We start from the raw sequence: 27,876 nt of genomic DNA on the forward strand, positions 1-27,876 counted from the left end.
GCAGGTACTTGATTTCATGAGTTAGGTGGTATATTCATTCAAAAACTGTGTGAGGCCTTGAATGAGGCCACAGAGGTCTGGAACAAGTGTTGTGGAGTTTCTGTGCTTGGAGATATGCAAAACCCTCCTGAAACCCAAGACTTCTGAAGTCTCCCAAATTCCTAAGTTTTTCACGATTTAGGCTGTTGCTGCTATACTTGAGCACCTAAATTCCACCTAAATTGCACGTGTGATGCCTGTGTGCTCTTGTGAATTTTACACTTCCCTATCACAGAATCATAGAACATTTTGGGTTGGAAGGGACCTTAAAGCTCATCTTGTTGCCAGCACCTTCCACTAGACCAGGTTGCTCCATCCAACCTGGCCTTGAGCACTGCCAGGGATGGGGCATTCATCTGTGTCTGAACAGAGTAAAATAGGCCAAGCAGAGAATGATGCTAATGCAGCTGAGCATATTCAGGTAATGGAATTAAATAATTTAGACTAGATCAGCCCTTCACTGTGCTGGCTGGGTGCTGCCCTGGTTCAAAGTGAAGTTAAAGTTAGTGGCATTGCAACTACAGAGCTGTAAATCTCTGTGCCCCAAAATCAACACCTGTGTATGGAAACAGAGGGATGAGCCTGTGACACATATTCAGAGCCTGGAGCCAAACTTGGCATTGTTTAAACAGACAGAAAGAGCATTATTAGAATCACAGAACCATAGAAAGGGTTGGAAGGGACCTTAGAGACCATCTCATTCTAACACCCCTGCCATGGGCAGGGGCACCTTCCACTAGACCAGGCTGCTCATTATGATGATTTGATTATTTTGATCACGATGATTTTAGGCTCAGATATTATAATGTGAAGGCAAACATGGAGATGAGGCCCTGCTGTGGCTGTTTGCCAGGTCAAACCACCAGAGTGTCACAGCAGTGACCTTAGAGGTTGGTTCTCTGGTGCTTTGCAGTCATTCACAGACCGAGCATCCTCCAGTTCTGCCCTGGAGCAGCTCTGACAGCCCTGCCCTCAGCAGTGTGACTGATTCTGCTGAGCTCCTGCAGCAAACAGCTTTCCTCTAACACCTCAACACAGAGATCCCTCACCCCAACCTCGTGTCTCCCATATTCAGCCATAAACCTGGAAAACAAAACTCCCAACCTTCCTTCCCTTGCCTAATCCCTCAGCACGCATATATTTCCCAGAGCTGCTAATCATCGAAGAACAACTGTTTTAACTCATCTGAGAGCATTTGCATTGGGAAGTTTCTTGACAAAAGAAGGAGTAGAGGGGTGGGAGAGGAGAGGGTGGGTGGAGAGATGCTCTGCCAGCCAGGCAGGCGGGATCGCTCTGGCAGTGGCTCTGCCTGGCTGTCACTGTGCCTCCCCAGGGACAGAGCCTTCCTCTCGCTCCAGGCTTCTCCCTGCCACAGCAGAGGGAGGGAGAAGGAGAGAGCAGAAGGATCCCTGCACTGACAGCATCCAACATTTGTCTCACACCTGCAGCAGGCAAACCATGAGGACGAGCCTCTTTGCTCCTACAGCCACTTCACCTTTGATTTGAAACCTTCAGCAGGGACGATGGAGGAGCAGTACATTTCCAAACTCCACCCAGTAGTGGATTACGGAGCTGGGGTCTTTCTTCTCATCATAGGTGAGTTCACAGCCTTCTCAGTTTTTTGGAGCCTGGGAACAGGCACACAGGGCCTCCCTGGCTGTGCCATGGTCAGACAGGGCAAGCTGGAGGCAAATGACAGAGGATCTATTTCCCCACAGGTTCCTCTGCTTAGTGCCCTCCTGCACTCCAGGATTAATCTCCACTCTCAATGTTTTGTTTTGATGCTGAAGAATTGCCAGCATGAATTTGCCTCTGTGGCATCACAAGTATTCAAAACAAGTTGTTTTATCTCTTACTCTGGCATCTCAGCCGTGAGCTGAGTCGAGGCAGCTCATTTCATGGCACTGATCAGAGGAAAGCAGCTGTGGTCTGACCCTTTGGTGGAGGGAGGTGTCATTCTGCTGTGTCTTGGTAGGATGAACTGCTACAGAACAGCAAAATGTTTCCAAATAGCAGTTCTGGGATTTCAAGCAGCCTGTTTGCCCTGCTGCAGGCAGAGTTAAAGTGAAATACAAGTGGGGGTATCTACCAACCTGCCCTAGTGTGGCTTCAGTTAAGTGTTGTCTTCTTTACTAGCTTGTTGAAGGTACACAAGGATCTGTTTCCTGCTGTTGTGGGTTTGGGGAGGAGTGGAATTGATTTAGGCATGCTTTCCACCTGAATTTTGCCAAGATGAAAAATTCCTCCTTTCAGCTCACTTGAAAACCCTGGTTTGAGATAGGCCAGACAAGCCTAGGTGTGCTTTAATACCGAGAGTTTGGGCAGCAGTGCTGGGTTTCAGCATTTCACATCTCCCCCTGCTCTGCACGATTCTCCCTGCACTCAGCTGTGCTGTGCTGTCCCCTCAGCTGTGCTGGCAGAATACAACTCAGGGTGAGGAAAATCCCTGCCTGCAAAACAACCAAGGGTTTTTTCTTTTAATCCAAGTCAGGATGCCAGCTCCCTCTCTCTGAAATGTAGATATATGGATGCAGTTAAGGCAATGGGAAGGGGCAGCTACAAAGTGCTGGAGCTCCCGTTGCTGATGGGCCACCATGCTACAGTCTCACACCTCTCCTAAAGGGTTTTTAGGCACTAGAACTTCAGGCACAGCTCCCAGCATTGGATCAAGAGCCCTGTGTGGCAGCCAGGCTCACTGTATCCGATAGGGGCTCTCAGAAATAAAGGATTAACTGGAAACCGTGTTTATTTATCCATAGCTTTGCCACCTCACTGGGGCTGCCAATTTATCCCCTGGAATTATGTTTTTATTTGGAAACAAAAAGGCCAGGGCATAGGCTGCAGCACTCACCACCAGTTATTGGATTACTAGCCACTCTTGTCCAGATTTGTCCCATGCCAGGCAGCATGGGTTGAGACTAAGGGCAACTTCTGACCTCATATTTAGTGGTTAGGGTTCTTTCAAAAGCAAGTAAATGGGGTTAATTTTCCATATGAAAGCCAGAGGATGCTCAGTTTTGGGCTCTTCACTACAGGAAAGACTTTGAGGTGCTGAAGCAAGCCCAGAGAAGGGCAGTGGATCTGGGGAAGGGTCTGGAGCACAAGTTTGATGAGGAGCAGCTGAGGGAGCTGAGGGGGATCAGCCTGGAGAAAAGGAGGCTCGGGGGGACCTTATGGCTGTCTACAACTCCCTGACAGGAGAGTGTAAATTGGTAAGATAAGATAAGATAAGAAGAAACAGACTAAAGTTGTGCCAGGGGAGGTTTAGTTTGGATATTAGAAAAAATTTACTCACAAAAAGGGTTGTCAAGCATTGGAAAAGTCTGTCCAGGGAAGTGATGGAGTCACCATCCCTGAAGAGATTTAAAAGACATGTAGATGTGGCACTTGGGGACGTGGGTTAGTGGTGGGCTTGACAGTGCTGGGTTAATGGTTGGACTTGATCTTGGAGGTCTTTTCCAAGCCAGTGTCCCTATGTCCTAACCCGTGGCTGTCATTTTTGAGGAGAGTGCTCTTCCCACCAAGCTGCAGGTTGCTCTCTGTCAGCAGGTGCTGAGCCACTGTGGGCATCCTCCTGTGTGTGCAGAAATACAGCTCCAGAGGGCTCAGGGAACTCTTCCAGTGTATCCAGTGGTGCCAAGTGAATATGTGTTGTCAGAAAGGGAATGAATGAGGGACGTGGGGTCTCAGATTTGTGTCTCCCTTTTGTTTAAGCCTTTACCTCCACATATCCGCGATTTTTGTGCTAATGCCAATATATTTATTCCATTTTGTTTCACGTGCCTCTCTTAATTCCTCAGTGGGCACTTTGTTAAGTGGTGTCTGTGAGCAAATGCAGCCTTCCTGCCTCCACGCCCACAGGGGAACATGACAGAAGCTTTTTCTGTCTCCCTCTTTCACATCTGAGTTTAGAGGACAACTCCTCAGGAAAACCTTTGAACAAAATATCTCTCCAGCACCACGTTCACTTGAAAAAAAAAAAAAAAAAAGAGAAAACGAGTTGTTTGGTACATGTACTTCTGACACTGCTGTCACCAACACTTGGAAGCCCTGTGGCACTCCTGAATAACGCATGAGTGACAGGTCCTTTTGCAAGGTGAGCTCTGGGTCTGTTGCACGCCCCTGGCTAAACAAGAAAGACGTAGAGCTGCTGGAGAGAGTCCAGAGGAGGCCATGACGATGCTCTGAGGGCTGGAGCCCCTCTGCTGTGGAGACAGGCTAGGAGAGCTGGGGCTGTTCAGCCTGGAGAACAGAAGGCTCTGAGACCTCATGGCAGCCTTCCAGTATTTAAAGGGGGCTTATAAAAAAGAGGGAGAGTGACTTTTTACATGGGCAGACAGTGATAGGACAAGGGGAATGTTCCAGCACCTTGCCATGGGCAGGGACACCTTCCTACAACTCCCTGACAGGAGAGTGTAAATTGGTAAGATAAGATAAGATAAGAAGAAACAGACTAAAGTTGTGCCAGGGGAGTTTTAGTTTGGATATTAGAAAAAATTTACTCACAAAAAGGATTGCTCCAATTTACTCACAAATCAGGTTGCTCCAAGCCCTGTCCAACCTGGCCTTGAACACTTCCAGGGATGGGGCAGCCACAGCTTCTCTGGGCCACCTGTGCCAGGGCCTCACCACCCTCACAGTCAAGAATCCCTTCCTAATATCCAATCTAAACCTGCTCTCTTTCAGTTTAAAACCATTCCCCCCTGTCCTATCAATACATATCCTTGTAAAAGTCCCTCCTGCAGTCCCTTTCAGATACTTCATATCCTTTCCAGGGATTTCACAGGTGTGTTAACTCTGTGATGTTCTTTTCTGTGCTGATCCTTCTCTTCCAGCCATCCTGACAATCCTTGGGAATTCAGCTGTCCTTGCCACAGCTGTGAAACGCTCTTCCTTCCTGAAGTCACCGGAGCTGCTCACAGTGAACCTGGCAGTGGCAGACATTGGGATGGCCATCAGCATGTACCCGCTGGCCATCGCCTCTGCCTGGAACCACGCCTGGCTGGGAGGAGATGCCTCCTGCATTTACTACGCCCTTATGGGTTTCCTGTTTGGAGTCTGCAGCATGATGACCCTGTGTGCCATGGCTGTGATCCGGTTCCTCGTCACCAACTCGTCCAAATCCAACAGTGAGTCATCACCTGCCCGGTAAACTCCTCATGGTGTGTTTGGGCAGGATTATTGTGGAATATGGCATGGAGTATCAGGGCAGTAATAGTAGAATAAGCCTCAGCTTTTAGTCCAATATCAAATCCTGATGTTCCCAGAAGGATCTGATTAAATTCTTCACTAAACAGTGAGGTTTTTCACTTCTTAGTTTTACCAAGTGAAACTACCTGAGAGCAGAGAGCCCAAATGTTTTGCTGGACCAGACTGTCTTCTCCTTCTATTTGTATCCAAGCAGAAATATTGGATTTTGAGAAAGGAATATTCTTGTGGCATTCCTGGGCTGGGACCACAGCAAATTTGTGGTCAACTTGACCCTGTAAAGTTCCCTGACTTACTAAGCTTTAGATGAGCACTGAGAGCTGTGTTCAGGTCTCACCCAATCTATGGACACTTTCTCAAGAAGACCAAAGGTTTGAGAACTGCAGCAGCAGCCCAGGCGTATCCATAGCTACCATCCTTCTGTTTGAGGAGAAGTTATGGCAAAAACCATGTGGCTGGGGTGAGATCCATATATACTTGCTCTTCCTCTTTCTTGCAGGTAACAAAATCACCAAGAACACTGTCTTCATCTTGATTGCTTTCATCTGGCTCTACTCCTTGCTCTGGGCCATCCTGCCCTTGGTAGGCTGGGGCTACTACGGCCCTGAGCCCTTTGGCATCTCTTGTACAATAGCCTGGAGCAAGTTCCACAACTCCTCCAATGGCTTTTCGTTCATCCTGACCATGTTCCTCCTGTGCACAGTCCTGCCTGCGCTGACCATCGTTGCCTGTTACTTGGGAATTGCCTGGAAGGTGCATAAGGCCTACCAAGAAATCCAGAATATTGACAGGATCCCTAATGCAGCCAAACTGGAGAAGAAGCTGACACTGGTGAGTTATCCCAGTGATGGGAAGAGTCTGCAGCAATCAGGAGCTTGCAGAGAGCTGGCTCTGCTATGCACTATTCATAGAATCATGGAATTTGGGTTGGGAAATAGTTTGGGTTGGAAAGGACCTTTAAAGGTCATCTATTCCAAACCCCATGAGGACCTTCCCCATCACAAGGACCCTTCATTGCTTTTGGAGATGTGGTTCCAGTCTCATCCATACTCAGAGGAGCGCAGAGCTCCTGAAAACCTTGGCATTTCAGCAGCTTGGTGAGGATGACCTGTCACAGGTACAGAACAGCTTGTTAAATCTTTAGGCAGTTGCACCGAAGATTTTCATGGACATATAGATTTTCAGTCATGCTGGAATAGCTGTTGAATCCTTTTCTGTTGGAATGGAGGTCTTGTTCTGTCATCCCAGATATTTTTACTTGACAGAGTGGCTATGCTGAGCAAGAGCTGCACAGAAATTCTGTATGGAAACAGGATTTTTTAATATAACATTTTTTCAAATATGCACTTCGGTTGTACATTTCTTGTGGAAAAGCAGAATTGATCCAAGATTTCTAGAGGCCAGTCATAGAATCCCTGAATCATTAAGGTTGGAAAAAACCTCTAAGGTCAGGCCCAACCATTAACCCAGCACTGCCAAGTTCACTACTAAACCATGACCCTAAGCACCACTTCTATGTGTTTTTTGAATGCTTCCAAGGATGGTGACTCCACCACTGCCCTAGGCAGCCTGTTCTAATGCTTCACAACCCTTTCAGCGAAGACTTCTTTCACAATATCCAATCTAAACCTCCCCAGCACAACTTGAGGGCATTTCCTCTTGTCTTATCATTTCTTACCTAAGAGAAGAGAGTGACGCTTACCTGTCTTTCAGGCAGTTGTAGGGAGGGACAAGGTCCCTTTTCTCCCAAGCCTCCTTTTCTCCAGGCTGTGACCCCCCAGTTGCTCCTCTTCCGACTTGTCCTCCAGACCCTTCCCCAGCTCTGTTGCCCTTCTCTGGACTCGCTCCAGCACCTCAATGTCTTTCTTGTAGTGAGGGGCCAAAAAGTAACCCCAGGATTTCAGGTGAGGTTTCACCAGTGCCCAGCATAGGTGGAAAGTCTATTGGTGCAGCTGTGTTTGGGCTGCGTCTGCCAGGACAGGTCAGGGAAGGAGATGAAAACAACAGCTGCCTCATAAGAAATGCACTGTGTAGATCTGCTGGGTGGGAATAGAAGTCTCCTGTGCCCAGTGTTACCTGTGCTCATGGCACAGCACAGCAAGCACAGCTCCAGGCATTTCAGGTTCAGGTGTGCTGGACTGTGAGGCCCCGTTGGTACAGGCTGTGAACTGAAGGCCTGTCTTCCCTTCCAGATGGCCGTGCTCATCTCTGTGGGGTTCCTGAGCTCCTGGACCCCGTATGCAGCTGCCAGCTTCTGGTCTATCTTCAACTCCAGCGCCTCCCTGCAGCCCGTCGTGACGCTGCTGCCCTGCCTGTTCGCCAAGTCCTCCACAGCCTACAACCCTTTCATTTACTACATCTTCAGCAAAACCTTCCGCTGTGAGATTAAAAAGCTGCAGTGTTGCTGTGGCTGGCGAGTCCGTTACTTCAGCTCCGACAACTCCGTGGAGAATCCCGTGTCCACGATGTGGAGTGGGAGGGACAATGTCCGCCTCTCCTCGGCGGCCAAGCTGGACAACCTGGGAGCTGCAGCTCGCTGAAAAGCAGCCACGGGGTCACACAGCACAGGTCAAACCTGAGCTCAGTCCCGGGCCTAAATAAGTAGGGATGCAGCACGTGGGGTTGTCACTGCACATCTTATGCCAAATACAGAGGTTTTAATTATATATTTTTAAGCAACTCTCAAATATTGGCTTTAGACTGCACATAAAGAAAAAAAATTTTTTTCCAGAACTTCCACTTTAGAGGAAAAATAGATTTATGTACTAAACATAAAATCATGTAAACTAAACTTATTTTCAGGGAAGCAGCTATAATTAAAAGGGAATTAATTATTTTTGTGGAGTGTTTTTTCTTATACTTCTGATTTTTTAATGCAATTTATCTGCCAGCTCTTGGCTCCAGCACTAAAACAGCCATCAGAGGAAACCGTAGGTTGCACACGAAGTGTTTCCAAATAAACACAGCTGAGAGTGTAACTTTCAAGCCATACAGACTGAAAATCATATGGGGAGCAAGAAATATTCCCTGCCAGGGAAAGATGGTAACGTGGCTGCTCTCAAAGTGTCTTGTGGTTCCTTGCTCCCTCAGAGGTGTAGTTCCAACTCCTCCAAACACAAGTTCAAGGAGTCGAGCAGCCTTAGTTGGAAGAGGTTAGGTGGGAATGTGGCAGCCAGTGAAGAATGCCTTCTGTGTGTCCCAAATGGCACAGTGGGGAGTGAAGGAAGCTCCCAGCAGAAGGGAGTGCACTCAGGCAGTTTCTGGACGAGGCACAACAGCTCTTCTGCCATGAAAGCTGTCGGAGCATTTGTTCTAAATCATGATGGTTAGGGTTGGAAAAGACCTTTAAAATCACCAGCCCAGCATCCCCACCATTAATGTCCTCAAGTGCCATACCCACGTTTGCAGAACATTTCCAGGGATGGTGACTCCATCCCTTCCCTGGGCAGTCTGTTCCAATGCTTTGCAACTCTTTTCCTGGAGGAGTGCTCTGTATAGGATGACACAAGGCATCCTCAAGATAACCTGCCCAGCAGTAAGTTGTCCTGCAGTGCAGTCTTGGCTCTCATGGCTTCCATGGGAGCTCCTGAGATCCCGAATTCCCTACTGGCTGGGGCACTGATATGATTGCAACTGAGGAAAGAGTTTGCTGATTTAGTTTAAATGATAAGTACAATCACACCAGGTTTAACCAAAGAGATTGTGGGGTAGAAATGATGAGCTCCTACAGCTTAAATCTTTCTCCAACTTATGGTTTGTGATTTTAAAGGACACAAACATCTACCCTTAGGGTTTGAAATCTCAGAGAAAATATTGGGTTGGTGGCTGCAGCAGCTCTTGTCAGCTCCCCTGACCACACAGAATCAGAGAATGGTTGGGGTTGGAAGGGACCTTAAGGACCATCTCATTGCAATCCCCCTGCCATGGGCAGGAACACCTTCCTGATCTAGTGGAACCTTAACCAAACCTTTGCATCTGGTGAAGGCAAGAAGAGTTAAGTCACAGGCAGATTTGGCCCGGATTTTAAACAACCTGAACAATAGTGAATGAACTCTGAGTTCTTGAAAACCTTTGCCACACTCAAACCCTGATAATTAGCTCCATTTTGTAAACTAAAGGTTTAAAAGCTAAGGCCAAGTGTGGGATTACAAACAGGCTTAAAGACTTCTGTGGCTCTGAGAATTCCTGTTACATGTCTGGATTATAAAAGAACAAAGAAAATTAGGCAGGAGCTGTGACATTCACTAAGGCACTAAGTAATTCCTAAGTTGGGGGTTAGAAAACGATAAGGAAATCCCCTGAAATCCTGCACTTGAAATGCTGTGAGCTCTCATAAATATTCCACTAAAGTAGCTTTATTTCTAAGACCTTGTGGAAAATCCCTAAATTAAGTTGGCCTCCAGGACATTATTTTGTCCTGGGTTGTTGCTCACAGGTGCTCCATATGGAACAAGGCTGCACTCAGCCTTCTCTCCAAATACAGTGAGGTGAAGCATCGTCTGGAAAACAGTCACCTCCAACAGCCCATGGCATGTGAAAATGGGAAGAGGGGAGAGGAATGTGAGGAGCAGGAGAAAACACCAGCAACTGAGAGAAGAGTATGTAAAAACTGAAGGCAAATCTGTGGGAAGAAGAGGCAGGAGAGCATTATGCAAGTGTGGAAAGGGACTTCTCATGGCAAATGTCAACTGTCAGTATTTTTTCAGCTTTTTAAAGTAACCCGATAGGTAAATGAAACTGTACTTCAACAACCACCTCCTCAGAGTTTTTTCTCAATTGTTTGATGTTTAAAATAAAGAGTAAAATAAATATTCCCATCAGTTGATTGCCTGAAACAAGGACATCCAAGTCAATAATCTGGCGTAAGAGGAGCTTCTGCTGGGAGAAACAGGTCCACATCCCTTTGTAAATGCTTTTAAAGTGTACGTAACATGAAAAATATGCCACTCTATAGGAGAAAAAAACTCTGTAAACCCCAAAGATCTGTATCCTGTTCATGTTTAAATACAACACTTCAATAGCCAAATTTATTATTAACTCTTTATGTACTTAATTTCTAAAAATCCAATCCAGGTGTTTGTGTATCAAATATGGCTCAAATTTATTTTTCGTTTTTCAGACTCAGTAAGAAGAAAATCCAAACTTCCCCAGCAGAAACTCTGAGTTTTAGGTGGTTTTATCTTACATATAGGAAATTTAAAAGGCAGGGCTGCCCTTGACCAAAGAACCAGGAAAGCCAGTATAGCATTAATATCAGGGGACTAGTTTTGGTGTTTGTTTTCTTTTTTAGTTTTGGGAAGTTAATTTATGGTCAAATTATAATTGTATATACATATATATTCCATATATATATAAAATATAAACTAATTCCATGGTATTTTCTATCCAGCCCTGGACTGTGCTGTCAACTACATGATCTTTTCAGACATGGAAGCGGGATGCAAGCACTTCCCTCAGGAGTGAGTCTGGGGACCAATGGTCAGTGCAGTCACCCCAATGCAAACAGATATTTAAGGTAAAAACCCCAACAGATCTGGCCCAGTCACATTTTAGGAGTTCTCTCACCAAACTGAGGGAGTTTACAATGCAGACACCCAGACCTGAGTGAGCCACCTTTGGCTTCTTTCTTTCCATTGAGGATACTCCTCCTCACTATCAGAGGATGACATATAAAGTTAAATAAGACAATTAACATAATTAAAATAAATTGGAATTCAATGCCTTCTTTGATGATGAACAGCTTCACAGAATCATAGAATGGTTTGGGTTGGAAGGGACCTTAAAGCTCATCTCGTTCCAACCCCCTGCCATGGGCAGGGACACCTTCCACTATCCCAGGTTGCTCCAAGCCCCATCCAGCCTGGCCTTGAACACTTCCAGGGATGGGGCAGCCACAGTTTCACTCTCTTTAGAAACCTACAGGTAGATAAACCATGATTTTTGAATTTCATGGTTTAATAAGACACAAGTCCTGCATGTGGCAGTAGCCCATGCAGGGGCAGCTGTGCTCCTGTGCTCTCTCTACAGCACTGCCCTTCCCTGATACGTCACCACTTCCCAAATGAAAGTGCTGCTGGACTGAGCCACATCTCTGCTGACCTTCAGTGATTTTGCCTGAAGAGTTCTAGGTCCACAGTGACTGCCAAAAAAAGGCAAACCAAGTTCTCTGCATGCAAAAGAGACCAACCAAAGAGCTGCAATGATTAGTTTATTTATGGGTATATCTGGAAAAAAAACCCAAACGCACTTACGTGAATTCCCTTCATTTCCTGAAGTCGCAGTTCTAGAGATAAAATTTTCTGGTGGGTACATATATAAATAATCCTCTAATAGAACAAAGCAGAGAGTTTACAACTTTCTTAGAAAGCACAAAACACCAGGTTAGGGGCAGTAGAAGCAGCTTGTGGCTGGTCATCCCTTGTGATGATCCCAATTGGTGTAAGGCCGCTGTGATGTGACATTCCAGAGTTACATGGATTGCTGCCTCTTCTCCAGGCACTTCTCAATATCATCCAACACTTGCACAGCTGCCTTTGGAATACGAGTCCCTGGACCAAACACATTGGCAACGCCCGCATCATACAGGAACTCGTAATCCTGTCCAAAAATAGATTTAAGATCTATAGTTAATGGTTCAACAGAAAATTGCTCATTAATTTATAGCTGGTCCTGTATCCTGCGCCTGAGAAAGCAACAAATCCCAGAGAAAGCACAGCTTCAAGGAGATGGGAAAAATAGGGTGGTTAGGAATATAAAAAAATACCCATAGGAAAGATTTTATTTCTTTAGAATCAGACTCATGTCAATCCTTGGCAAATTTTCAAAAGCCAACTCATCATGACTCTAAATGACCTAATCTAAGTTTGATCCAACTTCTAATTTTGAAAATACTGCTGTAAACAAGGGCTTGGAACAGATGACTCCCAGTGGTCTCTTGCCATCTGAGTTAATTTGATTTTTTGATTGTCCTGAAATAGCAAAAAGACCTGGGAAGCAGTTCTGCATTCTCTTTTATATAAGGTATTTTGTACCTTTTTAAACCACAGGTTAGTAGCAGCCCCTTGAGAGGTATTGGACAGAACACAATTTGTCTGCCAGAAAAATACTACAAGTTTTGTTTGTTCAGTTTAAAAGTCTGTAATTCCTGAATGCTTTCCTAATTAGCTAGCAAAGGGAGAAGTGTGGGAAAAGGGAATAACAGCAGATCTATGTGCAAAATCAATCTGGGTCATTCTAGACAGAGGATAACCTTAAAGGTGATACAGCCAGGCAAACTGTGGATGAGCGAAGGAAAAATATAAGAGAAAGCACAGATGTGACTGCAAGGGAATCCAATAAACTGTTCAACAGTTTAGGAGAAAAGAGAGGGAATGAGGCCTGATGATTGTGATGGTGAGGAGAGGCTGAACAGTGAACGAGATGTGTGATGGGACCTGCCAGGTGTCTTAGTCACCAGCTGTGGCTCTTCCCAAATTTATGGCTGGAAGCCGTGAGGTTTCTCAGGACAGGAGCCAGCCTGGACCAGTGACATGCAAACTACTGGTGATGGGAAACAACAGAGCATAAAGAACATCTCCCTGAGGCTCATCTTTTCACAGCACAGCTTAATATTCCATCCCACCAACACTGTAAATTAAACCAGGATATGGTGTAGAGAAAATCAGATTGGTTAGACCTGACAGTGAGTGCTCTGTGACCACCTCATACCTGTAAATCCCCCCTGACATTACAGGACAGAGGAAACAGATAAAGCAGCTCTTGGCCTGGATGGACAGGATGCTGCCCCGTACCTGAGGTGGGATGACACCTCCGCAGATGACCAGGATGTCTGGACGGTGGAGGGCGCTGAGCTCCTTGATGAGTTCAGGCACCAGGGTTTTGTGTCCTGCCGCCAGCGTGCTCACCCCCACACAGTGCACGTCGGCATCCACCGCCTGCTGTGCCACCTCCCGGGGGGTCTGCGTGGAGACAGGGAATGTCACAGGGAACAGCCCCAGCCTGGCCGCTGCACTGGCACCAGAGGGACAATGGGTGCGTTTGGAATACACTGGATTCAATCAGTCCTACCTGGAAGAGGGGCCCGATGTCCACGTCGAAGCCGATGTCTGCAAATCCCGTGGCGATGACTTTGGCCCCTCTGTCGTGGCCGTCCTGGCCCATCTTTGCCACAAGAATGCGAGGCCGGCGCCCCTCACGGTCCATGAACTTGTTAACTCTGGTGGAAAACACCTCTTGTATCAGTGCAAGTCACTGAGAAGCATTAGAAATATTTCCACACATGAAAAACGCACTGGCTGCAAGTATGGCATAACTTCTGTACATCAGATAAAAAGATCTTTTAAGTCATGGCTTGGCTATATTTACTACCATATATAATTATGGTAGTAATACTATATGTTACTAATATATAATTACTAACCAGTATATTAATATTCATGTTATATAATCACTAACTCACTTCTTGTATTTATCAGCCTCACCAATAAAATGTTCTTTTTTTAAAAAACCCACTCCCCTACTCTTCTGCTTTCTAACACACAAAATCCTGAATTCTCTGAGGGTTTAATGAGCTGAATTAAAACAAACTAAACCACAATTTTTATATTTTGAGAATAATTATGTCTGATTATTTCAGAAGAGCTTGCACACAGCTTATAGAGACAGGTCCTGGATATCACATTGTGCATCATCACCATTCCACTGGGCACAAGACTGTCCAGAGAAGGATTACTGTATCCCAAATTTGGTGTACTTGTTCCCCCTCTTTTTTAGGATAGTAGCTGTTCCTATTTCTCTTGTATTGAAGAGCCTGAGATATTATTCTTTCATCTTATTGCTCATTATTCATGTACCACCAGGATCTGTCTGTGAGTGGGGCACTAAGACTACCCCTTCTTAGAAATAAAAGCTTTTGTGGTTTTGTTTGGTTTGGTTTGATTTTTTGTGGGTTTGTTTTTTTAAATATTGTACTGGACACCTTGAAAAGGAATTATGTCAAGACAGCCTGAGGAAGCAAACTGACAGAGCTTCTGCTTGAGGGTGTACAGGAGTCAGGCCAGCCTAAGGACTGCTAAGAGTATTGGTGAAGTAGCTACCTGAATTGATTTGTGACATCTCTAAATCATTTTCTCTGTATTGTTTTCAGTTTCCACATTCTTGTTTTCTTACTTCCCCATCCACAGGCTCCCTCCTAACAAGAACAGCTCCAAGCCTGCCAAGGCTAAAACCACGTGAGCCCCTGGAATTCTGGGCTTGGTTTACGTGCTGGGCAGTGTGAAATCCCCTTATGAAGGGCTGTGCCAAGTGACACACAGCAAATCCAGTTTTGTCACCAGGTTTACTAAGTGGTACATATGACCTTGGACATAAAGGCAGGATGGTGGTGGAGTCCCCATCCCTGGAAGTGTTCAAGAATCGACTGGACGTGGCACTGAGTGCTCTGGTCTAGTTAACAAGGTGGTGATTGGTCAAAGGTTGCATTCTACGATCTTGGAAGTCTTTTCCAACCTAAATGATTCTGTGATTCTCTGTAAAAAAGGGAGCTACACCTTGATTTTCAAGGATTTAGTTCAGTTCAGTTTCACATAAAAACCATAATTACAAATACCCAAATTTAAATATTTGAAACAAAAGAAGATATTCCCCAGCACAATTACTTTCAAGTCAATCTGAACATGGCCACTGTGAAGCCATCAAGTAATTCCCTTTCCAGAGAGCCTGAACTCTTTAACATGTAAGCCCCAACACAGCAGGGACTGATGGGCATCGATTGGAATTACATCACCTCCCACTACAGCAATTCAGGCTCTTTACCCCTGAGGGTAGCAGTGAAGGCAGAAGCTGAGAAAAGGCACAAATAGGCAGCTGTTTTCACACATACCACCATCTTCAGATGTTTTCTCCATCGGGATATGAGTAAGTGGAAATTGTATGTGGATATCCAGACAGATTTCAGCCTGACAGTTTTAGTAAGAGTGAAACTGCAGGACCAATTATGGGTAGATCAAGATTTTGTAATATGAATTGCTGGAGATATTTTAGAGGTTACTATTACACAGCCTCCAAAAGAAGCAATCCAACGTACAGGGATTTCAGGCAGAGTTTCTCAGCTTCTCAATCCTATGGCTGTACAGGCTTTTTGAACAAAATTCTCACACCGTAACATCACCTTGGTGTTTGCAAGCAAATAAAAGTTCAAATAAGTTTTTACTATTGTCTTACTGCACTAAATTCTTGTCGTTCTCCTTCCTTGCACGAGAGTGCCTGTCATGCTTTGCAGGTCAATTGTTGCAGGGTCATTGCTTTGATCTGCGCATGTCACTCAGGTTTGGGAAATGCTTTTTTTAGGGCACAGTGGTAGCACATTTACCTCCTGGATGAAATGGGAGGCTATTAAATGGCTGGCTACCTGGGAAGCAATTCCTACCTATTGATGGCATGTAGGATTTCATCACTCTCCCCAAATTCCTGGCGGTAGGCTCCGCTCACCATCCGGTCACTGGCTTTGTGCTCCCCGAACACCTTCTTCATGGCATCTGTTATTTCTCCCACAGTGCACCTGAGGCATGGACACAAAGCAGGAATATCATCAGGAGGCTGAAAGGAAAACAGGACACAGACATCACCGACCCAACTATTTCCCTTGCTGCAGGACAAATTCATTTACATTCCTTTCCCTTTCGGTGCTGCAACTCTGAAGATGTGACTCACCCCACTGTCACCCACTAATGGAACATGCAAAGGCAATTTTAAGAAGTCCCACATTGCTGATGTGAGAACTGATTTACAAGTGGTAACGCAATGGGGACTACTGCATGGCAAAATATTTTAGAAAATTAAATCAGATTTTCTGAACAGGGATTTTTGGGAGGCTCAGACCTTGCATTTGGACTCATACTAAAATATACCAAATATAAATCAAGAGGGGGCAAAACCAGGAGGAACACACAGAAAAGACTGACACCTAACATTTTAACTGGAATATGCTTGCCTTTCCCTTATTATTTTATTTTAGTGTTTATTATTCTTCTCCTCTACTCCTGACACAGCTCCCTTGTCCACTAAGATGCAGAAGAATCTGGGAAATTTATTTGCACACAAGTTACAAGTTTTGTTTGCTACTGGACACACTGTGCACATTTGAAATAATAACACACTTTATTGCTGCAGCACAAGTGAGAGAAGCAAACCAGGCTGTGCTGTCTTCTTGTACAAACATCAGAAATAACAGCCTCTGTCCTAAAGTAATTAAAAACCTCGTGCTGAATACAACTTGCTGCAAACTTTGTCAAAGGAAAGAAATAAAAATACCGCTCTTATAAAACACATGTGCTTAGATAGAGACCAGACCAACCAGACCAGACCAGGCCAGACCAACCAACCAACTCAGCTACTGCTAAGCACATTTCAAACCTCTGGAATTCTCATTTTCTCCTGCATTTGTTCCCTACAACCACCTGAAAGGAGGTAGCAGCCAACTGGAGGTTGGTCCCTTCTGAAAGAGAGGTAAAACCTCTGCAACCCTTTAAATCTGAAGTACTTAAGTAATAACAGTTTTGGTTTTCAGCTACTCATGAATGCTCTCCTACTGTCTACCAGTAAACTTATAAACTTTATTTTTAAATCTCTGCCACATATGCATCCACAAGGAATAGCTCTCTCTGCAGCCAGGAATTCTTTTCTTAACAGAGTGAACAGCCTCTTTTCTTAACAGAGTGAGATTTTTTATCAGCCTATAGCCCTTAAAAATGTCTGGTGGCTGAGGCAATATATTTGTATATAAACTGTTTATGTCTTACTAACTGCTCAGAATTACTGCTGACCACCTGCTGGATCAGAGCCCTCCACTGCCCAGAGATTACCTGTGCTTCCTGAAAAGCAGGTGATTTCCCAACAAAAGTAGCTTGGCTCTTGGCTAAGCTTTGGGTCAGTGTGATTAAAGACAAGCACAACTGTGATCAGAGAAGATATTGTTCATTTGTGTGTCCTGCAGGGCACAGGATCTGTTTCCTTTGGCAACTTATGCTGTGATTTACCCCAGTGGCTCACAACAGGCTGTGCTGCCCAAATGCCAACTCGAAGAAGCTCAATGACCACAACGTGCCTGTCAGAACTGTCACCTCCTGTGTACTCGGCCTCACGCTCCTGCCTGTGCATTTCAGCAGGAATGAGAGGCAGCAGTGTGAAATCAGGGGACAGAGTACCATGAGGAAACAGGCTGGGCAGACAAAGGGGCAGCACAACATGATACAATGCACTCCTGCTTTCTTTTTCCATCACTGGGAGCTGGCACAGCAGGAACTGGAGGCTGGAGAGGGACAGAAAAAACAGGAACGCAGATGGAGGTGATAAAGAACTTGGCATAACCTCCTCATGCCCTACCTAACTACACCTATTTGCCTGTGACTTCACATGAGAAATGAGGCACAGAAGGGAGGCAGCACTGCTCCCATTCCCTGTCACCTCGGAGCTGCCTTATTACTTTGGTCAGAGTAACAAAATTACTTTTCTACTTGTGTTTGTCAGCGCTGAAATCGCCATATTAGTCCATGGAGTCTCATCACTGAAAATTCTGTGCTACTTATTTTATTCCACGTGAATTAGATGACATCATGATCAAAATCCATCATTTTCCATTCAGTAGGAAAGAGGCACCTGCCTCTATCTTGCTGGTGACACTGGCCCATTTATCTACCGTTTGGGAAGGGTGAATGTGCTTCACTTGAAAAGCTTTTCCCACACTGCCACCAACAGAAAGGCTTCCCATAAGTGTTCCCAGAGCTCACAATCCCCCTTCAGACCCTCTGTACCAGATGCCAGGACAGTTTCTTTCTTGGTAACATTCCATTTATAGTTTTGATGCAGAATTAAGTTTTGTGTTTGCAGCTTACAAAGTGGATCTACAGTCCATTAATACCTTTATAATTAATAAAGACACGGTCACCAAGGAGAGAAACTGTGAGTTAACTGGCCAGTTCTGGTACAGAAGATATGACTCCCTGTAAATCCAACACAACCCTCCTGTGTGACCTTCACAGCTTCACAGACAAATATAGACATGCTGTTGGAGATTCCAGACAAGTTCTGTGTGGGGAGAAAGTGCATTCAAAATACAGCTGTTAAGTGTTCAATGAAAGAATTTAAGATATTGCAGTAAAAAGAGGCCAGTGCTCCAACAAAGAGTGAATTTGGTTTGCTCATTTTTGGGGTATTGAGTTAATTAAGGAACAGACAGACAGGATCTCTTCTAGAGACTGATGATGACCTTGAAATAGGAAAGAAAATAGCCTCAAAAGCACCTTGGGTGAAAAAAGTGACTGTTCCACTGGACTCTGAGGATGCCTCACTGCACCACTCAAGAGCACCTTTGACATCTTTGCCTGACTAAGCAAACTGATTTCTCCTTCAGTCAAAAAATGTTTTCACACCATTCTGTGGTGCAAGGAAAGAAGAAGCAACAGAGCATGATAAGATTGTGAATATCCATTTTCACATCTCAGACTCTTCTTAAGCTCCATGACCCATGAGCCAGCAGGGTGTCAGAGAAACCCAGTTACATCCTGAAACTGGAAAGATTATGAGTTGTAAAAAGCACAGTGCATATGAACAATCTCAGTTCATATGAGATTCTTCATATCATTCTGCATTGTTCCTTGTGAGAAATTAAAGCATGGCCTTAAGAGGCTGTAAAATGTAATAATGGTCTATTTGACAGTGTGAAACTGCAGCCACCCTTTACTTCCACCTCTGAAGAAAAAACCCCAAAACATCTCGAAACACCAATCTCACTGACACCACACCCAAGAACAGTGTAAAGGTGAAAATGAGCCACTGATTTTCAAGCAGCAGTTGCTTGTTCACCCCCAGTACCTGGCACGTGCTGCTTCCACTGCAAGACCAAGGAGGTTTCCTTCCCCAGTGGCAGCACATTTTGTCAGAGCATCCAGGCACTGCTGGGCTGCTGCATTATCTCTGGTGGCCTTCACCTACAGTGCAGAGGAAAAATGCTGGGTTAAAACAAACTGCTAAGTGAAATGAGAAGTTGAGTATGTAAGACTGTTTGATTTCAAATATTAATTCTGGAGGCATGGAATTGTCAATACACACCATATAGTTCAATAAGATTAGAGGTAAAAAGACATCTCAGACCTTAAAATGTGCACAAGTCCATAACATAACTCTAAGCCAGTTTTATCTACATTTTTACTGGTTATGAAAGTGTATATTGATTTCTGGTTCCATAGCCCTGTCCCTCAGTAGCTCTTGACAAGCTGCACCAAACAGTCTGAGTGACTAAGCAATGCTACCTGTTTTTAGAGCAAAACATTGCATAGCTGTTTCCTATCTTATTTTCAGGACATGTAAAGCTCCCAGTTTTTAAAGGTTAGATATATTTTCACATGACTACCTGAAATACAATGAGGAAAATCAAATTAATGTAACAAAATTTTTGTCTGTATTCTAATACCGTGTTTCAGTATTAGAGAAAACAGCAAGCCACCTTTACCCAAGTTCTATCTGCAATTACAAGAAGTTCCCTTTTTAAAAAGGTTGTTCCCACCTTGTTGATCTTCTCAATCTGCCTGGCACGGACTGCAGTGTTATCAATGGCCAGAACTTCCACTGCCTCCTCTTTCTCCAGCTGATGCTTGTTTACTCCAACAATTACTTCAGACCCTATTTCCAATGCAAACACCAGAAACATCAGAACACATTTGCAAACTACTGTGAAAAGACACAGTATCAACAGGACGAGAAGTTTTTGAGCATCATAATGCTTTATAACTATATACATTTCAAACATGTAAAATTTTCTCTTATAGAAAGGATTTAAGTCTGTATGTTTCAGATTTTATGATGAGAGGTTATTAAATGCATGAACATTCAACTCAGGGAACACTGAGCCAGAAAAAAAGATATGAAATAGAATAATATTTATCTTACAAACTGATGTAGTAATGAGCCCCTAATATACATTGGCCATTTGCTATTTTTAAGCTTACAGAATTAAGCAGAAGTGCTGGTCTCCTGCACTCCTCTGCATTTACTTTTCTGACTTACCAAATGAAGTGAAGTTCCTACCTAAAACTACTCCATGTGAATAAAAATGGAGTGGAAAACTATATTTTAGCTTTCAGCCAGTATGGACTTATCAATCATTTTTATTTGCAGTGCCTGATAACATTAATATACTCTTTGAAGCAACATCAAGTAATTCACCCTGGGAGAGAAAACACAGAACTTTACTGATTATTCTTTATTGGTCTTAATTAAGACCTGCTTCAAATTTATCCTCCATACAAAAAGTTCATGTAACTTCTTTCAGGTATGAGTTATCCCTGTTTTCTGTTACTGGACTGCTACCGGAATGCAAATTACAAAAAGTGGAATAGAGTTATAAGGACACGTGTAAAAATATCTCTCCATATATATGCACTGTATGTGTATACATTCACATACATGTCTATTTATCACAAATAAAGAGCTGTATCATCCTCTGCACTGCACTGTTTCTGGTCTTATAACGGGTCCTCCAGTAAACCCAGGAATTTGACCAGCTGCATTCCATACTGCCATCTGGTGGCATTCCTGCTTTTAAATTCAGGAATCACAGATAAAAGCTCCTACCAGAAATTAACCTATTAACTATTGAAGGCTCCAAATATCCCTTTAAAATGGTCTTTCTAGTGCCTTGTCTGATCTAATCTTCAATATGTCAAGCAAGGCTTTTCACACTGGTGCTTTATTTCATAAATCTCTTTCCAGAAGCTTTCACTGGCATAAAACTGTCACCATTCATTTTACCACTCACAATCTGTTACTCTTAAACTAAGATGACAAAAAAACCAATCAAAACGTGTGTAAAAATGTTTATATAAAGGATTTTAGTGGCAGTCGTTCCTACTTTCATCTCCCTGCTCCTACCAGAGTCAATCCTGGCTTGTCTCCGGGCTGCACACTCTTCAATACGAAGTTTGGGAATCCCCTCAGCAACGGCTTTGGCCATTCCACCCATTCCTTCTATCTCCTCAATAAGCTGAGAAATGAAGAGGATTGAGAAAGTGAGCAGTAAAAAGGTCTAAAAAAATGAGCTCTGTACTTGTACTACCATCCAAATTTTTATTATGCCTACCTGTCCAGTCCCGTGCTCTAAACTGTATTTTGTAAAGTTCACAAAGAAATCACTGAAGCATAAGTGTAAAATAATTCCTTGTTTAGAAGTTACCAACTTATCAAACAGTCCCTTAAAATATACATCTCAAAGCTCCATCCCTAAAATTTTCCCAGGAAAGATTATGCAAACTGACCTTTAAGGCAGCTTCATAGACATCGTTGGTGAGGCACTCCATGAGGTAAGATCCCCCCCAGGGATCTGCCACTTTGGGAATTCCTGATTCCTCTTGGATTATGATCTGTGTGTTCCTGGCAATGCGAGCACTTTTCACTGTGGGCAAACCCAGGGCTTCATCAAAGGAGTTTGTGTGCAAGGACTGTGTTCCCCCAAACACCGCAGCCATGGCCTCGATCGTGGTGCGGATAATGTTGTTAAAGGGATCCTGGAAGGGAAAGGACAGCTCTGGAACTCAGAGGTTCTGCCTGGTTGGTCACACACACATCACTGCAAGAAAATGGATGCAAGACTCCCCACTGAAACACTGGAATCAGAACAAAAGCTGAGAAAACCCCAGTCAATAACGGGCCTCAAATCCAATGGATTTATCACTTGTCAGTATCTTAACACAGAGATTAATCCAGAAAGAAAGACAACATTATCAGTGTGTGAGTAAACTGGTCATGGTAACAAATCAAAGCCTAACTTATATTTAGTGGTGCTTAGAAGGCCTTAATGAATCCAAGTTGGAGAGGATGGAACAGGTAGGCCTGATGTCCTCCATCCTCAGAATCTGGAATTCTTGGAGCAGTGAACAGCCCGTGTGTCAGACAGGTTACTAGTCAAGATCTGTTTTGGAACTAAATGTTCCTAAATAATTTTCATTAATGACAACATTACATAAAGGTAGAAATTACAATTGCAACTTGCTGGTGCTATAAAATTGAAAGACAGGTATAGAAATAGAGTCAGTTTTACAGAATATAATCTCAGTCTTTAAGAGTTGTATGTAAATGTCCTCACAGTTCAAGAGGTGGTCTCCATGTTCTGAGGTGGAGTGAAGACTCACACACTGCAGATGCCTGTCCTTTTTGATGTGATTATTGAGGGAATTCATTGATAGGTCAAGACTGCACACCTAATTCTTGAAGGGCTTTGGTGAGATGAATGTATACAAAAATTTAGAGCCACCAATGTGGCCTTGAAGAAGGCAAACTGAACCATAAGCTCTGTGAGTTACATTATCCTCCATGAAGAACTGGAATTGATATCACTGTTTTACAGAACATGGTAATTCTGCCTACTGGAGCCTTTCTGGTTCAAGTATTCCATGTAAAGAATTACAGAAAAATGGGATTTGGACAAACAAGAATGTAAAACCTAATTTATAAGTAAGTACATATCTAAAGGCAGGTCAAAGGAAAATATATTTGCCCCCTGAAACCTACTGGAGTAAACACTGGGCACTGAGAAGCTACATTAAGACAACAGCAATGCTTAGACATGAAAAAAGGGGTTATAATCCAGGTAGAAAATTATTTACACTGGAGACCTGAAGATGGTTGAATATTAATATTAATTAATGAATATTAATATTAATATTTTTGTACCTACACAGTACTTTTAATTGGAGGACCCATAAAGGCCACTGCTCAGAACATTCCATTGTTTTAGTTGTACTGTGTTGTTGCAATGTAAGTAAAAATTACATTTACTTTGACCAAAAACCAAGAATAAAACCACGAAGTCAAATAACAATGGTAGCAATCACAACCTAAAAATAACTCCTATTGCCTGACTTTGATTGACCTCACTTGGGAAACTATATGCACTCCAGTGATTTATTTTCTTTCTGTAATTTAACAGAACAGGAAGAATAGAGAGTGCACCCAGATTTTAAAGAACAGATGAGCTGTAACCATTCCTTCCCTCTTCAGCAGTTGTCATCAGGGGCATGAGTGACTTCCTTGGCTCCTCAAATGCACTCTCAAGCCAGTGATCCTGAGAAAAAAGTGCCACTACTTCCTCACTCAGCTGCACTTTGAAAGGGTATCTTACAGGACAAATCCAAGAAGGGGCTTCACGCTCTGAGTCCTGAATTAATACAAAAATGTATCCACTGCTTGTGTATGCATCTGTCAAACTCAGAGTGGGACAGGTGTCCTCCTTCAGGAAGCTGCACCTTAGTGAGTAACACCAGCAGCCCCCTTTTAGATCCTCACCATGAGAACATATTTAAGTGAGGAAGGTGATGACAGTCCCATTTCTAACCTGCTCAGTGAGTGACCAGCCCGAAGTCTGACAATGAGCTCTCAGCAGAAGAGATTTGGGATCCTTGGGCTTAAACATTTTCTCAATCAAGTGAGCCCAGAGCCGCCTCCCAGCTCTCAGCTTGGCTATTTCCATGTAGAAGTTCATCCCAATTCCCCAGAAGAAGGAGAGCCTGTAATAAGAGCACAGAAACAGGATAAACCGTGAAACCATTCTAATAATTTTGTTTCAGTAAAGGATAAATCCTACAGCAAGGTCTCTGATTAATGTATTTTTGCAGATGATGGGAATGTTCCTGGACACTGATGCCAGTTGCAACATTTATGTCAATAAAGTGACTTAACCTCCAAATAGGGTGACTGAAAGCAAACTGCCACTGCCAGTGGCCCCTGGAACTGCTAAACTGTCCCCAGGAACTGTTTTGGGGGAGCTCTCAGTCAAGCAGTGTTCCAGCAAGGCCCTAATACAGACAGTGACAGTGTAGTGCCATTTACTAGTGCAGTTAAACTCACAAACTACTTACAATACGAAGGCATTACATATTACAAGCATGCTTTCATCCTTTACCTGATGATTTTAATCAAAATCCAAATCAGTTTAATACAGGACAGCATTATCGGGGAACAGACTGATCAATACACTTTGCTTATTTACAGCTTTTATGATTTATAAATGTAAACATGCACAGTTCACACCAGTAAAAGTCATTATACTAAAAATGCACTTTTTTAACAGTGAATGAGCTATGGAAATAATTTGGCAGAATCCCCATCACTTGAAAGTCTGAAAATAAGGCTGTATCTTATTCTACATGATCCACCTGGATCTTGCCACAGATGTCAGAGATGGGTTAATTCATTTGATTCCTACAGCTTGAATGTGCAACAGGCTCCATGCACCACACCTTCTCTTTTTTAAACTCCCTGTATAGTTAGGAAATCTGTAAATAAACCACTGAAACTATAATTCTTGCCTAGCTTGGCAGTAACTATACAAAAAATACAATATTCTGCTTAAAATTAAATTAAAATTGACCTTGACAATGCTTGTGCATGAGCTTTATTCCAGTTTATCAGCCTAGGTGTTGGGCAAAATATTTCAGTTATTTTCCAATAACTGAAATCATGCAACAAAATCAAAACCAAACCTATTTGCAATGTGAGCATTGCCAATATTGCTTGTATGCCTAAATATACAGAATGTATATAAAAAACCACCACACCATATTAAACTCTTTAGTGGTTTTACCAAAAAGTGAGTTTTATACCTGCAAATTTCTTGAGCTCACCTTGGTGCAAATTCATCAATGGTGAGGCCAGCTTTAAGCCCAGTTCTGCAGTACTCCAAGCCATCTGCTATGGTATAAGCTAATTCCAGAATGGTGTCAGCTCCTGCCTCTTGCATGTGGTACCCACTGATGGAAATGGAATTAAATTTTGGCATATGCTGCAAAAAAAAAGAGACAACAGGGTATAACAGCAAGGGGGGTGATTGGATAATCGTTCTATCAACATTCACAAATAATCCATTCATAGAATCACAGAATGGGTTGGGTTGGAAGGGACCTTAAAGCTCATCCAGTTCCAATCCCCCTGCCATGGGCAGGGACACCTCCCATTATCACAGGTTGCTCCAACCTGGATTTGAACACTTCCAGGAATGAGGCAGCCACAGTTTCTCTGGGCAACCTGTGCCAGGGCCTCACCATCCTCACAGGGAAGAATTTCTTCCTAGTATCTAACCTGAATCTCTCATCTTTTGGTTTAAAACTCTTCCCCTTGTCCTATCGCTACCTGCCTGTGTAAAAAATTCTCTCAGTCTTTTTATAAGCCCCTTTAGACACTGAAAGGCTGCAATGAGGCCTCTCCCTGGAGCCTTCTCTGCTCCAGGCTGAACAACAGCCTGTGTCCATGGCAGAGGTTTTCCAGTCCATTCTGTGTGCTCCCTGTAGGCTGCAAATATAATCCATCCCTATGAAATGGTGTTTGCAGATCTTTACTTCATGGGTTTCACCTTTTTGCACTATTCATTGCGCCTGTACCATCACTCACCATGCTAGGTATTGTTCTCCATTTCAGGTTGTGTGCCACCTCTCCAGTGAAAATGCAACTAAGAAAACAACTGGGAGCACTGAACTTCCAATCAGCAGTTCCAGACTTCACTCCTTTCATTACCTCCTCACACTTAATTTTGCAGCAGAAGCCCTTCAAGATTCATTACCTCTTTGCTCCTGCAAATAATGCTTAACTATCTGGCTTCTTACTTTCTCTGCAAAAGAACAGCCTGAATGTTCCTCATCTCCAAGCTTCTTGCATCCTTTCAGGCTTAGGCTCACCTTAATCTGACTTTGATTTGAACTGACTTAAAAAACCTTTGAATTTATGTTGTAAGTGATTTGGGATCTTAACTTCTCCTGCCAGCCCTTTCCTCAACCACATGATTCTTCACTATGACAGGTGTTCCCATCTTCTGCTTTGTTCTCCAAAGTGCCTCATAAATAGTTAACCTGACATAGTAACAGAAGTAAGTACATTTAAACTAGGAATACCTTTGAGGTGTACTGGAAGATGTCAGCAATGATCCTCATCGACGGCTCTGGGGGGAATATGTACGTATTGCGGACCATGAACTCCTTCAGGATGTCATTTTGGATTGTCCCTGTCAGCTTGGCCTGGGGCACTCCCTGCTCTTCTCCAGTCACAATGAATGTTGCCAACACGGGAATCACTGCCCCGTTCATCGTCATGGAAACAGACATTTTCTCCAAAGGAATCCCATCAAAAAGGATTTTGGTGTCTTCCACTGTGTCAATGGCAACTCCAGCCATTCCAACATCTCCTCGAACTCGCGGATTGTCTGAGTCATACCCACGGTGCGTGGCTAAATCAAAAGCAACAGACAATCCCTGCTGGCCAGCTACAGGAAAGAGAAACAAAAAAAACATGACACCAAAAGATGCAGAAATCCCCAAACAACTCCTCAACAATCATAGAGATTTGGTTTGGGTTGGAAGGGACCTTAAAGATCATCTAGTTCCAACCCCCTGCCATGGGCAGGGACATCTGCAAAGGACAATACTCTAAAAAATATTGGGAAAACCGTTCTCAAATAAGGAAAATCCCCATATTTTGTATTTGGTAATATGCCATGACTGACACTCTTTACAGGTATTTATGTGTTCATTCAGGATATGAGATGGAAACCTAAAATGTCAGAATGTACTAACACCAGAAGTTAAGTTATATATTTCAACATTTTTTTCCACTACAATCTTCTCTCATGGTCTCAAAGCAAGTGTGAAGTGCTCCATGATCTCTGCTGGTTGGACTCTGGGATGGAGCCAAATTATGTCTATCTATGTGTTAAGGTGCAATAACTAAAAATAGCGTTTAACACATTTCTTTTCCACAGCAAAATGAAGCAAAGGGAGTTCCAGAAATGATCAAATTTCCCAATAATAAAGAAATACAGCGCCACTGGGAAGATCCCATCAGAAACCCAAACTCATGAGGCAGAAAAATCACACTTGCCACGTAACTCACCAAATCCATGTTCCCCACTGCTTCACAAGGCAATGTTTTTTTCCCAAACCAGCTGCCCTACCTTTTATGTTGTCCTTGTAGAACTTGTTGCTCTCCTCCACTGTGCTGAATCCAGCATATTGTCGGATTGTCCATGGTCTGTAGGTGTACATGGTGGGATAAGGCCCCCGAGTGAAAGGTTTCATCCCTGGCAGCTCCTCAGGGAAGTCCTCGGTGTCCCTCTTGGAGTACAGCGGCTTGATGTCGATCCCCTCTGGGGTGTGCCAGATTAAATCCTTGGGGTTCTTGCCTTTCAGCTGCTTTTCAGCCAGGGCAGCCCACTCTGGGTGCAGGGGTTGCTTGTGCAGGGAACGCCACGCGTTCCGGCCGGCTGGAATCTGTGCCGGGGGCGTGCGGCGGCACGGTCGCAGCCGCAGGACGGCAGCCCTGGCCCTCAGCATGGCCGAGCTGTCAGCCTGGGGCGAGCTGGACAAAATAAACACACATGCACATAGCTGCATTATCATTTTCCTCCAGCCAAGGAAACATTCCCAAACCCGTCTATATCCACATCGGAAATATGTAACTTATTCAGTCCCCCAGCAGCACCACCGTTAATCAGTCGCTGAAAAGCCAGTGTGAGGCGTGAAGATGCCATGCCCAGCTACCCTCTGACCTTCCCATCTCCCTCACCTATGAATTTCTAAATGGCAAAGACGGATGCTC

General features: G+C 43.8%; 2 protein-coding genes across 2 annotated transcripts; one reads left to right on the top strand and one right to left on the bottom strand.

Annotated features, from left to right (window-relative positions):
• Nucleotides 1-382: 382 nt before the first annotated feature.
• LOC126640171 (opsin-5-like) lies at nt 383-7,787 on the top strand. The gene is made up of 5 exons (XM_050315735.1): nt 383-460; nt 1,488-1,635; nt 4,875-5,168; nt 5,747-6,078; nt 7,440-7,787. Exons 1-5 carry the CDS (start codon nt 383-385, stop codon nt 7,785-7,787), a joined length of 1,200 nt encoding a protein of 399 aa, XP_050171692.1.
• A 3,651-nt stretch (nt 7,788-11,438) lies between these two features.
• Nucleotides 11,439-27,692, bottom strand: MMUT (methylmalonyl-CoA mutase). Its single transcript, XM_050315177.1, has 12 exons — nt 27,233-27,692; nt 26,178-26,545; nt 24,918-25,075; nt 23,630-23,801; nt 21,555-21,803; nt 21,172-21,283; nt 19,808-19,923; nt 19,117-19,232; nt 15,674-15,805; nt 13,315-13,462; nt 13,038-13,205; nt 11,439-11,844 (listed from the first exon to the last, which is right to left on the bottom strand). Exons 1-12 carry the CDS (start codon nt 27,675-27,677, stop codon nt 11,716-11,718), a joined length of 2,313 nt encoding a protein of 770 aa, XP_050171134.1. The 5' UTR covers nt 27,678-27,692; the 3' UTR covers nt 11,439-11,715.
• Nucleotides 27,693-27,876: the final 184 nt, after the last annotated feature.

This window comes from Myiozetetes cayanensis, unplaced genomic scaffold (genome assembly GCF_022539395.1).
Source record: "Myiozetetes cayanensis isolate MyiCay16 unplaced genomic scaffold, myiCay2020 scf2-11, whole genome shotgun sequence".
NCBI lineage: Eukaryota > Metazoa > Chordata > Aves > Passeriformes > Tyrannidae > Myiozetetes > Myiozetetes cayanensis.

Coding starts and splice junctions, on each gene's coding strand:
- LOC126640171 (XM_050315735.1), top strand. CDS start 383: ATGGGGCATTCATCTGTGTCTGAACAGAGTAAAATAGGCCAAGCAGAG. Junction 461..1,487: donor ATGCAGCTGAGCATATTCAG/GTAATGGAATTA, acceptor TCACACCTGCAG/CAGGCAAACCATGAGGACGA. Junction 1,636..4,874: donor GGTCTTTCTTCTCATCATAG/GTGAGTTCACAG, acceptor CTTCTCTTCCAG/CCATCCTGACAATCCTTGGG.
- MMUT (XM_050315177.1), bottom strand. CDS start 27,677: ATGATAATGCAGCTATGTGCATGTGTGTTTATTTTGTCCAGCTCGCCC. Junction 21,284..21,554: donor TCTATGAAGCTGCCTTAAAG/GTCAGTTTGCAT, acceptor TTCATTTCTCAG/CTTATTGAGGAGATAGAAGG. Junction 13,206..13,314: donor ACATCGGGCCCCTCTTCCAG/GTAGGACTGATT, acceptor GTCTCCACGCAG/ACCCCCCGGGAGGTGGCACA.